Source organism: Chiloscyllium punctatum, chromosome 1, assembly GCF_047496795.1.
Source record: "Chiloscyllium punctatum isolate Juve2018m chromosome 1, sChiPun1.3, whole genome shotgun sequence".
Classification (NCBI taxonomy): Eukaryota; Metazoa; Chordata; class Chondrichthyes; order Orectolobiformes; family Hemiscylliidae; genus Chiloscyllium; species Chiloscyllium punctatum.
The window spans coordinates 127,874,322-127,888,657 of NC_092739.1; the positions used below are offsets into that span (position 1 = coordinate 127,874,322).

At 41.7% G+C, this 14,336-nt stretch overlaps 1 protein-coding gene across 5 annotated transcripts in view; it reads right to left on the minus strand.

Annotated features, from left to right (window-relative positions):
• The window catches only part of wdr7 (WD repeat domain 7), a 657,873-nt gene that overhangs the window by 472,891 nt on the left and 170,646 nt on the right, over nt 1-14,336 (minus strand). For all 5 annotated transcript variants that reach the window (XM_072573923.1, XM_072573951.1, XM_072573942.1 and 2 more), the window contains one exon: nt 7,404-8,155. In XM_072573923.1, coding sequence (XP_072430024.1) covers nt 7,404-8,155 — 752 coding nt within the window. The remainder of the gene's footprint in view (nt 1-7,403; nt 8,156-14,336) is intronic.

The following is a 14,336-nucleotide window of genomic DNA, read 5'->3' on the forward strand; positions in this document are numbered from 1 at the left end:
TCAACCCCCCTGAACTCTCAGGTAGGTTCCTCTGCAATGGGAAAAGATGCAAAACCTGCACACTGACCCTTTCACTTCCATCCAGGGCTCCAAACAGTCCTTCCAAGTGAGACAGAGGTTCACCTGCCTCTTCTCTAACCTAGTTTACTTGATCCAGTACTCCCGATGTGGTCTTTTCTACATTGATGAGACCAAACGTAAACTCAGGACATGTTTCACTAAACATCTCAGCCAGTCCCACAGGGGCCAACCTGACCTCCCAGTCACAGCCCATTTTAATTCCCCTCCCCACTCCCTCTCCAACATGACCATCCTCAGCCTCCTCCATTGCCACTGCGAGTCAGACTACATATTGGAGGAACAACACCTCATCTTCTGCCTGGGTGACCTGTTGCCTGGCGAATTTAGCATGGAGTTTGCCAACTTCAAATAACCTCCCTTACATTCCCCAACAGTCTTTCTTGCCGTTCCCCCTCCCTTCCATACCTCTGATCCACCCTTCCTTCCAGCTACCAACTGGGTTCATTCTTCCCATCAACCAACCAGTCATACCCTCTGCCTGCGTTCACCGATCACTACCTCACCATTCTGCCCCTCTCTCCATCCAAAACCCTCCCATGCCCCCTTTATCTGGAGCTCCCTTTACACCTACCCCAGTCCTGAAGAAGGGTCACACTCAAAATGTTGACTTCTCCACCTCCTGATGCTGCCTGGCTTGCTGTGCTCTTCCAGCTTCCTGCATGTCTTCCTCATTTTCAACAAACGCATTTTTGTTTTGCTTTTCTGAAGGGTCCCTGCAATTTTTCCATTACATTTGTTTTGAAATGCATTTGCTGTTTCATTTCTCTCAATTACATAGCTGCCAAATTGAAAATATAACCATGATGACTTTGAAGTTTGCCCGAAATTAGCCATGCACAGTGGCTTGTGTGTAACAGTGTTTGATCTTTCCTTTAACATTAAGAAATACAGGTTATATGAAATGCACAATTTCACTGATTTTGTTCAGAAAATTTTATTACTGGTATAGACATATAATTCTACAAATATGGAGTATTGCTGAAAATGGGAGGAAGTGAGGACTGCAGAGGCTGGAGATCAGAGTCAAGAGTGTGGGGCTGGAAAAGCACAGCATGTCAGGCAGCATCCGAAGAACAGGAGAGTCAACATTTCAGGCATAAGCCCTTCATCAGGAATTGAGTATTGCTGAAAAAGCCAGATTTTGATGAAGATTTTCATCTTGCACTCATCAGGACAACTCACAAGAATACTAATGCAAAGGTAAAACAACATTTAAGCTTGATAAATGCAGAATGCTGACGGTTTGCAAGTAGACTCATATTGGCAGAGGTAGTGTCACGGAGAATGCACAGCAGTTATGATAACTGACAGTTAAATTTTAAATTCTGATTCATTAAGCATTGCTCAGAAAAATGAACTAGAGAATCATTTCATTTCACCTCTTTTGTTGCATTGAAATAGGTGTATTGTTAATTTCAAGTATATGCTGAAATTGATGCAGTTTCTCTTTGAATCCGTGTAATTCTTGTTGCTACAACTTAATGGAATCTGAATTATTTGTGATCACATTTTAGGTGCTTCATGCAGAGCAGGCAATCTTGCACAGAATAAAAGATTAGTATTTAAAACTTCAAATCTGGCATACTAGGAAATTTCTTGAAGGTGGTGACAAAGAAGTCACATTTTGGGTGAAATATTCCTACTTTTCGTGACTGCCACTGTCGCTTGTTGATGCACCCCAAGCTACACCTTCCATTTTCTCTATTTTTCCTCAATATGGTTTGATTACAATCACTTTTATTGGAATCATCAAAATTCTGAGATATAAATTGTGAATCCTTGACTCAACGTATGAACCTGTTCAGCAATGCTCTGCTATGGTAACATACTTGGGTCAGATTCACATAACACTCATGTAAAAGAGCTTTGCAGTCCTGCACACGAGGGAAAGGTGGAAATCAAGTCAGGAGGAAATTTGATCGACTCTAATTTCAGGTAACCTGAAAAACACAGGACTTTTGTTTTTAAAAAGTTCAAGGCAAGAAAAGGAACAGCAAGGTAAAATAGCTTTAGAGTTTATTCCAGGCATCAATAGAATGGCAAAAAAATTCATCTAATGACAAGACCGAGTACAAGCACTATACGAAGCTGGAACATATGGCGTGTGAGGTTTCTCCACAGATTAGGTGGAAGGATCAATTAAAAATAACAATTAAACCTGCATATATACAGTGGAGGTTTTGTAGACTAGGATTATAAGATTGGTTCCTGTAATGGGGAATTGTCTCATAATAAGAGCCTGAGTGAATCAGGCCTATATTGTTTGGAGTTCACCAAAATTAAAGGTGATTCTATCAAAGTACTAAAGATTTGAAAGTTAGACAGAGAGAAGTTGTTTCTCGTATGGCGAGTCTAGAACTCAGAGGTACAGTTTTAGGATAAGGCTTTGAACCATTAAGACAGAGATAAGGAGAAGTTTTAATCTTTGGGAATTCTCTGTGTAAGAGAGTAGTGGATTTTGTATTGATAATTACATTTAAGGCTCAGTTAGAGAGACTTCTGGTCTTTGAGAATCAAGGTACATGGGGAGCAGGCAGGAAAGTGGAATTGAATATCACGATCAGCTACAACTGGACTGAACAGCAGAGCAGTACAACAGGCTATATGGATGACACTTATTCCTATCTCTTGTCCTTTCATAGCCTCAGGATGCCCCAAAATATTTTGCATCCATGCCTTTCATCTGAAATGCAGCTTCTGTTGTGTATGAAAAACTCAGCAAGCTTTCACAAACAGGAAGTGAATAATTGAACACCTTTTGTATGTTGGATTAGGATAAATCTTCACAAGAGAGCAGATAATGATCTCAGTGTTATGTCTAACAAAAGGTAGTGGAACATTTCCATCATATTATTATTATGGAAATGATAATAAAAGATAGATTACAGTAGTGAATGAGGAAAGTGGGCTCTGTGCTAGATCTCTGGAAGAGAAAACTCATTTGCAATCCCACCCATTTTCTCTTTAGCCTTAAAAACGTTACTGCTTTTTGATAATTATCCAGTTCTTTTTTGAAGGACTCAATTGAGTCTGCCTTCACCACAAGCTCAGACAGGATATTGCAGATCCTATCCATGTCAACATTATTTCTTTTGCCAATCACCTCAACTGGTGTCCTGTACTTCTTGACCTTACTACCAGTAGGCATGAATCACAGAAACTAGAATGCAGTACAGTAGCTAATCAGGAAGGCAAATAGAATTTTTGGATTTATTGTTAAAATAGTGTATAAAACATCGAAGTATTGCTGCAACTGACAAGGTATTTGTAATAGAACATAGAACATAGAACATAGAACAATACAGCACAGAACAGGCCCTTCGGCCCACGATGTTGTGCCGAACTTCTATCCTAGATTAAGCACCCATCCATGTACCTATCCAAATGCCGCTTAAAGGACGCCAATGAATCTGACTCTACCACTCCCACGGGCAGCGCATTCCATGCCCCCACCACTCTCTGGGTAAAGAACCCACCCCTGACATCTCCCCTATACCTTCCACCCTTCACCTTAAATTTATGTCCCCTTGTAACACTCTGTTGTACCCGGGGAAAAAGTTTCTGACTGTCTACTCTATCTATTCCTCTGATCATCTTATAAACCTCTATCAAGTCACCCCTCATCCTTCGCCGTTCCAACGAGAAAAGGCCGAGAACTCTCAACCTATCCTCGTACGACCTACTCTCCATTCCAGGCAACATCCTGGTAAATCTTCTCTGCACCCTCTCCAAAGCTTCCACATCTTTCCTAAAGTGAGGCGACCAGAACTGCACACAGTACTCCAAATGTGGCCTAACCAAAGTCCTGTACAGCTGCAACATCACCTCACGACTCTTGAATTCAATCCCTCTGCTAATGAACGATAATACTCCATAGGCCTTCTTACAAACTCTATCCACCTGAGTGGCAACCTTCAAAGATCTATGTACATAGACCCCAAGATCCCTCTGTTCCTCCACCTGACCAAGAACCCTACCATTAACCCTGTATTCCGCATTCTTATTTGTTCTTCTAAAATGAACAACCTCACACTTGGCAGGGTTGAACTCCATCTGCCACTCCTCAGCCCAGCTCTGCATCATATCTAAGTCCCTCTGCAGCCGACAACAGCCCTCCTCACTGTCCACAACTCCACCTATCTTTGTATCATCTGTAATATGGCATCTAGAGTACTGCGCAGGATTTTGACTCATTTTACTTAAAGAAGAATATAGTTGCATTGGAGGAACTTCAGAAGAAGTTCACTAAATTTATTCCAGAGCAGACGGGTTTGTTTTATGAAGCAAGATTGAGCAGTTCAGACCTGTGGAGTTAAGAAGAATGAGAGGAGGTCTAATTGAGAAGTATAAGCTGCTAAAAGGGATCGACAATGAGGTAAAAATGACAAGTTATTTCTCTCAAAGGGTCGTGAATCTGTGGAATTCACTACCCTAGAATATGGTTGATGTGGAAACACGAGTAAATTTAAGGAGGCAATAGATTTTTAATTAGTAATAGGTTGAAGGATTGAGGAGAGCAGGCAAGAAAGCAGAGTTGAGGCTAAGATGAGATTGGTCGTGATTGTAAAAGAGCAGAACAGGCTCAAAAGACTTGCCCACTTGTACTCCTAATTCTTAGGTTCAGCTTATGAAGAGAGATTGAGAAAACCAGATCTGCATTTACTAGAGTTTTGAAAAGTGACAAGAGAGCTCATTCAACCTCAAAATTCATACAGGGCACAAAAGGGTGAATACAGATGGGACTTTTTCCTTAACTGGTGACTTTAGAACCGGGGCTATGTTCTCAAGATGAGTGATCAGCTTTTTAAGACTAAGACTTTTCTCAGAAGGTGGTGAATCTTTGCACTTTTCTACCTGTGGGCAGTGGAAGCTGAATTATTGAGTAGGTTCAAGACAGAAATCAATAGGTTTCTGGAGACCAAGGATATTATGGAATATGGTGACAATACGACTTCCCTGTGCCTGAAAGGTCAAAGTTCAGCCATGATCTAAATGAATGGCTGGCCAGTCTCAATAAGCTGAATTGGCCTACTCCAGTTCCTATGTATTCTGACCAGAACCCTCATGATTTTGGAAACCTCTATCAAGTTTCCTTTTAATCCTCTCTTCGCCAAGAGTATCCTTTTCCCCTCTATCTACACAACTGATTCACAGAACCACTCTTGTGAATCTTTTCTGTGGATTCTGTGTCTTCATATTCTTCTTAAAGCATGATACCAGGAAAAGGGCACAGTTGTCGAGGGTGAACCGGGGTTTCATAAAGTTTCTTCAGAACTAGTAAAGACTGGCAAATCTTTGCTGCACTCCTTCTATAGTAAGGCATCCTTCATCAGGAAAGGAAACAAAGGGAGGCAATGTTCCATTTTTCTTCTTTACTGCATGCTGTGTTTGCATGCTTACCTTCAGCATCTGGTGTAAGAGGATACTCAGGACTTGATGCATATTCCCATCACTCAATTTACAGCCATCTGCATTCCTGTTTTTGCTATCAAGGTTGATAACCTCACATTCAGCCATGCATTTGTCCACATCACACTGAACATTTGCCATTTATATTTTCATTCTCTCAGCTTGTCAAAGTACTCTTGAAATTTATTGCTATCCACCTCATTGTTCACAATACTTCAAGTTGTGTCATTCATGAGTTTTGAAATTGTGCCCTCTCCAACAAAGTTTAATAACACAGAGAAAGAACATCAGAGGTACTAACATAAATCCTGTGCAGAATTCTACTATATATCTTATACATGGCCCTATCCAAGTATAAGTCGCACATTTTGTTCCTTAAACTGTCCCATTACTTCTCCTACCATCTTTTGTTAATTATATTCGTATGGGAGCCTTTTAGATTATTTTCCCTGAGAATCTGCAGGATCTTCTTACATCTTTGCCAACTTTGTTAAACATTCTCTATTCATCCTGTTTCCTAACTGCATTACCCACCTAATATCTGGCACATTCTCCTTGGACTAATTCAATGGCACTACCATCATGAATTGCTGGATTATATCGTCGCTACCTCACACATGGTAATGCACTTTGGTTATAAATGAGCTTAGGCAGAAAAAAAAATCTTACCCACATTAGTGACTTGAGTGGCAGGGATGGATTGGAAAGGGATAATTGAAAATAAAGAAAGCAGGTATTGACAATGGATTAACATATCGGTAATAACACTGAGTTTATAGTCAAATAACGGAAGGATTCCAGCTCCCTATGAGGCAGTTATCCGATTTACATGTCAGTGATGCTGGAATTCAAAGAAGGATTCTCCTCAAGTGAGGATAGGTCTTGCAGTAATTGAGTAAGTTGTAATTTACAGAGCAAATGTAAAATAGAATTTCATCAACAGAAGTACAGAAATAAGGTAGAATCAATTTTTTCAGAAAGGATGGCAGGCAGAATTGGTAATGGATTACAAAGATGGAAGGAAGTTAATTTCAGAACAAATAGTGCATTAAGATTTGACTTGACCCAAGGCAGCAGCTGAGTAGAAGGGGAGAGGTCTGAAGACACTAACTAAAGGCCAAAAGGTACTTTTCCTTTGTCAATGTTAATTTTAATTCATACAGAACTCAATACGTATAATGTTAGTTGGACAATATGACGACAACCCTCAGATCAAAAGAAGGAGGTGGAGTGAAAGCTTGAGTTTTAATGTAAATTTGAAGGTGCTCACATGGTTCCAAATAATAAGGGGTAGAAAATAAAGGAAGAAAGAAGGAAAAGATTATGCTCACAATTCTTCAGATTTGACTGCACAGGCAAAAGGAACGATATAAAAAAAAAAGAGCTCATGTCAACCACTACACAGGTGTGTGTGGAATGATGGAATAGCAATGCTAGAGAGACAAACTGTTGAAAAATATTAGAGCAGAAGACATTGTGAAAACAATGGAGAGGTAAAGTTATAAAGATACATCACGACAAAGTGCCAGGCTGGTAGATATTGATTATAATGCTGACAAAAACAGAGCGGGGCTGGGACAAATGTCAGACTTCATAGTTACTAAGAGGAAGGGAGCTGGCGAACTAGTATGATGCAATAACAAAATAATTAAGTAGAGGTAAAGCAATGCTGGAAATGGGTCACAGTTGGAGACAATGATTGGAAAGTATAACTTGTTCTTTCAAGTTGCTCTTACAGAAAAGTACATCCATACACAACTAATTTTGAAAATAAATAGATTGAATTAACAAAGTTATGAAATCGTTATTGAAATAATTTTAACCTGCAACACCTTTATATTCAAAATGTGCTACTCGTCCTGAGAACTTAAGTGATTTTACTTCAGTTGCACAAGAACAGAGATGATTCACACCTTTGTGGTAATTTTTTCATGTGCTCTCCGATGAAGGTTGCATTGGTCATACTCATTAAAGTATTGGCTAAAGAAATGAGAGACAGCAGGTGTTGAGTTGTGACAGCCCTGGACACGTTGTATGCGCTGTTTCCCAGAATTTGCTTTTTTCCTGGTTCAATGGCACCATCTAGTGACTTGGTCTGTTTGAAGCCTGGAAGCATCAGCGACATATGTCCTCCTCTTGACAGCAAACCAAAAGATACAGGACAGTGAGGTTTTAACATGCCAAGGCGAATGAGGCAAACCTCATCTAATCCTTCATTCAACCCCCAAGCGTGAAGACAGGACATGAATAGTTTGGCAGTGTCCATTGTTAGGTTGTACTCTAACAGTGTGAGTGGCTTTGATTTGCTGCCCTTATATTCTGAGTCACTTTCTTCCCTCTTCTGCCTCCTCATTTCATCATCATCTTCATCATCATCCAGCAAATGCTCCTTAATATTCTCTTTGATAGTTTCCTTCACCTGTTGGAAGAGGACAGCTGCTCTCTTCCCAGTCAGGAAAGAACTGCTTTTGTCTGCGCTGCCTGGTGTTTTCTGGAGACTCTCTGGAGAAATAAGAGTGGGATTGGGTCTGGATGCTTCCTCTGTTAGCAACTGGATGATCAGAGCTTCCACATCAAAGAATAATATATGGATATCTGGATCTGTCAGGTTGGTCTTCATGGCTTGAACCATTAGGGCATTATGGGAATACTTTGGTAAAGCTCCCTACAAAAATGAGAAACAAATGAAAATAAATTTGTGCATAGAAAAGTTCATGGTTAACAAACTGAAAATTCCATACTTGCATTGAATAATTCCAGCAAGTTCTGTCTCTCAAAATGTCTCATTAAATGAATGGGTAGACATAAACATGCTTGTAAAAACACATGAAGGAAATTAGTGACATTACAGAACAAGATGATCCCTACACAAATTTCAACTCTCACTTCAGAACACAGCATCACACACTTTGTATTCGGTCTTCCTCAACAATTTAAGCTCCTGAGAACATCATCTGCAAAGCTTCCCCTCACCAGCACAGGGGGAAAAAGAAAATCAGCTTTTTGAGTCTTGAACTAAAAGTTGTCAGTTATTGTCTGAACAGACTTGCTTCAGGAAAAAAAACTGGAACTATTAAAACCAATCAAATTGGTTGCCGAACACATCTAGATTCTAAAAGAACCAAATTGGTTGGAGGTTGAAAATAACAGCTGTTATCACCAAAGCAGAAGTGGAAACCATCAGCATGAAACATTTCTCTCTTTCTGTTTGCATGCAGGCAAAGAGTTAAGGCAGAACAGTCGAGTAAAGAGTGGTAGTTTTACACAACCATTGTGACAAGTATATGCATTCAGTGTTCACTTCCTTAGGCAGATCAAGAAACTTAAGAACAATGCTTTAAAAACACAAATTTCTATCAAATGAACACTACAGGTCATAGAAATGTTGCATGTAATTACAGAAAATAGAAGCAAAAGCAGGCTATTTTGCTCCCCCCTTAAACCTCATCAGCAATGATCATCCAGCTCAGTATATTGATTCTGCTTTTTCCCCATACCTTTCCACCCTTCAAAGTGAAAGGATTTGAGTACAGCAGCAGTGATGTCTTGCTGTATTGCTATAGGGAATTGGTGAGTCCACACCTGGAATCTCATGTGCAGTTTTGGTCTTTTTATCAGAGGAGGGATGTTCTTACCACAGAGGGGGTGCACCGAAGGTTTACCAAATTGATTCCTGGCCTGGCAGGAATGACACAAGGACAGTTTGAGCTGGTTAGGATTACATTCACTGAAGTTTAGAAGAATGCACATGGGTGAAGATCTCATTGAAGTCTATAAAATTCTAACAGAACTAGACAGGGTAGATGCAGAAAGGATGCTCCCACTGTGGGGTAAGTCCAGAGTCAGGGGTCTATTTAAGGATAAGGGGATTTAGGATTGAAATCAGGAAACATTTCTTCACCCAGAGCGCAGTGAATCTGTGGAATTCGCAGTCCACATGAAGTGGTTGAGACCAAAACATTATCATGCTCAAAGAGGAGGTAAATACAGCTGTTGTGGCTAAGGGTATCAGTGCAGAGTGCCAAACAGCAACATGCCTATCCCATCAAGCCCTACCCCTGGCTAACGATGGTAAGCACGATAAACTGTCTGGTTTTGTGCATGCATAAAAAGGCGACATAAGAGCAGTAGCACAGTGGGGTTACAAATACTGAATGAAGCATACTGAATACTGAATACTGAATAATACGTGAAAAGCCATGTCAAGGCAGAGATACTGGGAATATCCAATTAGATGCCAAGTATATGAGTGCCAAGCGAGTAAGCCTCAAGATGTACCCTGTTCTAATGCATGAGGTGGATGTCTGTGCAAAGTGGCCTGGCATCAGCATTATAATGTGTAGTGCTGGTGCATATCAATATGGTGTATTGAACATAGAACATAGAAAAGTACAGCACAGAACAGGCCCTTTGGTCCACGATGCTGTGCCGAGGTTTAATCCTAATGTAAAATATAGTAACTTAACCTAGCACCCCTCAACTCACTGCTCTCGATGTGCAGGTCCAGCAGTCACTTAAATATCCCCAATGACTCTGCTTCCACCACCACCACTGGCAACGTATTCTATGCATTCACAACTCTGTGTAAAGAACCTACCTCTGACGTCTCCTTTATACCATCCTCCTAATATTTCCAAACTGATGAAGGAGCGGCGCTCCAAAAGCTAGTGTGCTTCCAATTAAACCTGTTGAACTATAACCTGATGTTGTGTGATTTTTTAACTTTGTACACGCCAGTCCAACACTGGCATCTCCAAATCATTATTTTGTATACCTCGATCAAGTCTCCTCTCTTCCTCCTTCTCTCCAGAGAGAAAAGTCCGAGCTTATTCAACCTTTCTTCATAAGGCAAGCCCTCCAGTCTAGGCAGCATCCTGGTAAACCCTCTCCAAAGCATCTGTATCTTTCCAATAGTAGGGCAACCAGAACTGGACACAATATTCCAAGTGTGAGACTTGTAGAGCTGCAGCAAAACCTCGCGGCTCTTAAAACTCAATCCCCCTGTTAATGAAAGCCAAAACACCATATGCTTTCTTAACAACCCTATCCACGTGGGTGGCAACTTTAAGGGATCTATGTACTTACACACCCAGATTCCTCCGTTCCTCCACACTGCCAAGAATCCGGACTTTAATCCTCTATTCAGCATTCGAGTTCGACCTTCCAAAACGCATCACTTCACATTTTTCCAGGTTGAACTTCATCTGCTATTTCTCAGCCCAGCTCTGCATCCTATGTTGCGCTGCAGCCTGCAGTAGCCCTCAATACTATCAACAACATCTCCGACCTTTGCGTCATCTGCAAATTTACTAACCCATCCCTCAACCTCCTCATCCAAGTCATTTATAAAAACTACAAAGAGCAGAGGCCCAAGAACAGAGCCCTGCAGGACCCCACTCAACACTGACCTCCAAGCAGAATATTTTCCACCTACAACCACTCTCTGCCTTCTGTCAGCCAGCCAATTCTGAATCCAGATAGCCAAATCTCCCTCTATGCCATACTTCCTGACTTTATGAATGAGCCTACCTTGGAGAACCTTATCAAATGCCATGCTGAAGTCCATATACACCACATCCACTGCTTGACCTTCGTTGACCTGTCTTGTCACCTCCTCAAAGATCTCAATAAGATTTGTGAGGCATGACCTGCCCCTCACAAAGCCATGCTGACTGCCTTTGGTCACACTATGCTTTGCCAAATAGTCATAAATCCTATCCCTCAGAATTCCTTCCAAAACTTTGCTGATCACAGACGTCAGACTGACTGGTCTGTAATTGCCAGGGATTTCCCTATTACCCTTCTTGAAAAGAGGAATAACATTCGCCTCCTTCCAACCCTTCGGTACGACTCCCGTGGAGAGCGAGGAGGCAAGGCCAGCGGCTGAGCAACCTCCTTTCCAAACTTTCCAGCACATCAACTTCATCAATCTCGATCCGGTCAAGACTATATCCCAGCTCCTCAAAGTTTTCATTTACAATAAGTTTCTTTTCCTTGGTGAAAACCGATGCAAAAAACTCATTAAGGGCTTCTCCTATCTGCTCAGACTCCAAGCACAAGTTCCCTCCGCTATCCCTGATCATTCTCTTATTCCTCACGTATGAGTAAAATGCCTTTGGGTTCTCCCTAATCCTTCTTGCCAAGCCTTTTTCGTGCCCCCTTCTGGCTCTCCTCAGTCCATTTCTGAGCTCCTTACTAGCAAGCCTGTAATCCTCTAAAGCTGTGCTAGATTCTTGCTTCCTCCACCTTACATAAGCTGCCTTCTTCCTTTTGATGAGAAGTTGCTCTGCTCTCGTCATCCAAGGTTCCTTAATCTTACCCCTTCTTACCTCTCTCAGAGGAACAAATTCGTGCATCACTCGCAACAACTGCTCCTTAAATAGTCTCCACATGTCTGCTGTGCCCTTTCTGTGGAACAATTGCTCCCAGTCTGTACTTCCCAACTCCTGCCTGATAGCATCAAAATTTGCTTTGCCCCAATTAAATATCTTCCCTCAGTAACTGCTCTTTTCATTCTCCAAGGCTATGCTAAATGTGAGCTGAAAATGTGTTACTGGAAAAGAGCAGCAGGTCAGGCAGCATCCAAGGAACAGGAGAATTGACGTTTCGGGCATAAGCCCTTCTTCACATGCTAAATGTGAGGCAGTTGTGGTCACTGTCACCAAAGTACTCTCCCACCACGAGATCTGACACTTGTAACAGTTTGTTGCCAAGCACCCAAATCCAAAATGGCCTCGCCCCTCGTCGGTCTGTCTACATACTGAGTAAGGAAAACCTCCTGAACACTCCTGACAAAAACGTCTCCATCCAACCATCTGCACTTATGAGGTTCCAGTCAATATTGGGAAAGTTGAAATCACCTATAACAACACCCCTACTACTTCTGCATTTTTCCAGAATCAGCCGGCCTATGAGTTCTTCAATCTCTCTACTGCTATTAGGGGGTCTGTAAAAAAACCCCAATATGGTGCCTGTTCCCTTGCTGTTCCTAACTTCCACCCATACTGACTCAGTAGACAAACCTTCCTCAACAACCTTAGTTTCTGTAGCTGTGATGCACTCTCTGATTAGCATTGCTGCACTCGCTCCTCTTTTTCCACCCTCCCTGTTCTTTTTAAATGTTATAAACCCTGGAACATCAAGCAACTATTCCTGCTCCTGTGAAACCCACGTCTCCATTATGGCCACAATATCGTAGCCCTGAGTACTGATCCATGCTCTAAGTTCCTAACCAGCTGCGCTTTTCCAGCACTACACTTTCTGACTTTGATCTCCAGCATCTGCAGTCCTCACTTTCTCCTCAGTCAGACCTGTGCAATGCTGCAGTCACAGGATGCAGGTGCTCACGGCCCATGAAGCTCGCTCCTTGATGCTGGGAAAGCTTGTCAGGTGAAGACCCGGAGAAGCAAGCAGTGAGCTGGGACTGCCAAGTACCCATGGGCTGAGAAGAGCCAGATGGAGTCGAATTTAGATAAATGTGAGGTGCTGCATTTTGGGAAAGCAAATCTTAGCTGGACTTATACACTTAATGGTAAGGTCCTAGGGAATGTTGCTGAACAAAGAGACCTTGGAGTGCAGGTTCATAGCTCCTTGAAAGTGGAGTCACAGGTAGATAGGATAGTGAAGAAGGCGTTTGGTATGCTTTCCTTTATTTGTCAGAGTACTGAATACAGAAGTTGGGAGGTCATGTTGTGGCTATACAGGACATTGGTTAGGCCACTGTTGGAATACTGCATGCAATTCTTGTCTCCTTCCTATTGGAAAGATGTTATGAAACTTGAAAGGGCTCAGAAAAGATTTACAAGGATGTTGTCAGGGTTGGAGGATTTGAGCTGTAGGGAAACGTTGAATAGGCTGCGGCAATTTTCCCTGGAGTGATAGAGGCTGAGGGGTGACCTTATAGAGTTTTATGAAATCATGACAGGCATGGAGAGGGTAAATAGACAAGGTCATTTCCCTGGGGTGAGGGGAGTCCAGAACTAGAGGGCATAGGTTTAGGGTGAGAGGGGAAAGATATAAAAGAGACCTGAGGGGCAACTGTTTACACAGAGGGTGGTACGTGTGTGGAATGGGCTGCCAGAGGAAGTGGTGGACCCTAGTAGAATTGCAACATTTAAAAGGCATCTGGACGGGTATATATAGATAGGAAGGGTTTGGAAGGATATGGGCCAGTTGCTGGCAGGTGGGACTAGATTAGGTTGGAATATCTGGTTGGCATGGGCGAGTTGGACTGAAGGGTCTGTTTCCATGCTGTACATCTCTATGACTCTATGAAGAATTTGCTGTCAAGAACTGACACTCACTAGTTTTTCTCTGTGCATGTGAATACCAAACTCCATATAACTGAAGTTAGATTCGCTAATAATCAGATGTTAATGTATACGTTTGGACTCTTGCCACTTACGTGTGAAATTTTCAGACTGACATTAAAACCTTGAGTGGCAAATGGGGCATTTTGGCACTCAACATCAAGTTGTTTATTTTTCCAATCATGGCATAGTTTATCACTGACTAACCACTGGGCACATCACTCAAGGGTGTTGGAAATTCCACCTATTATGTTTTTAAATCATTATCTAATATCTTCTTGAATGCCTCAATTGAACTTGCCTCTACCACACTCTCAGGCAGCGCAGTCTAAGCCCAAACTACTCACTGTAAGAAAAGGTATTTTTCTCACCTCACATTTGCTTCTTTTGCAAGATACTTTAAAACTGTGCCCTCTTGTTGTTTCTTTTATGAGTAAAGCTAATGTCACCCCACCTATTAAGTCCAGACCCTTCATTATTTTGAAAAATTGTATGGTATCGCCCCTTAACACCTTAAATTAGTATCCTTGTGAAATG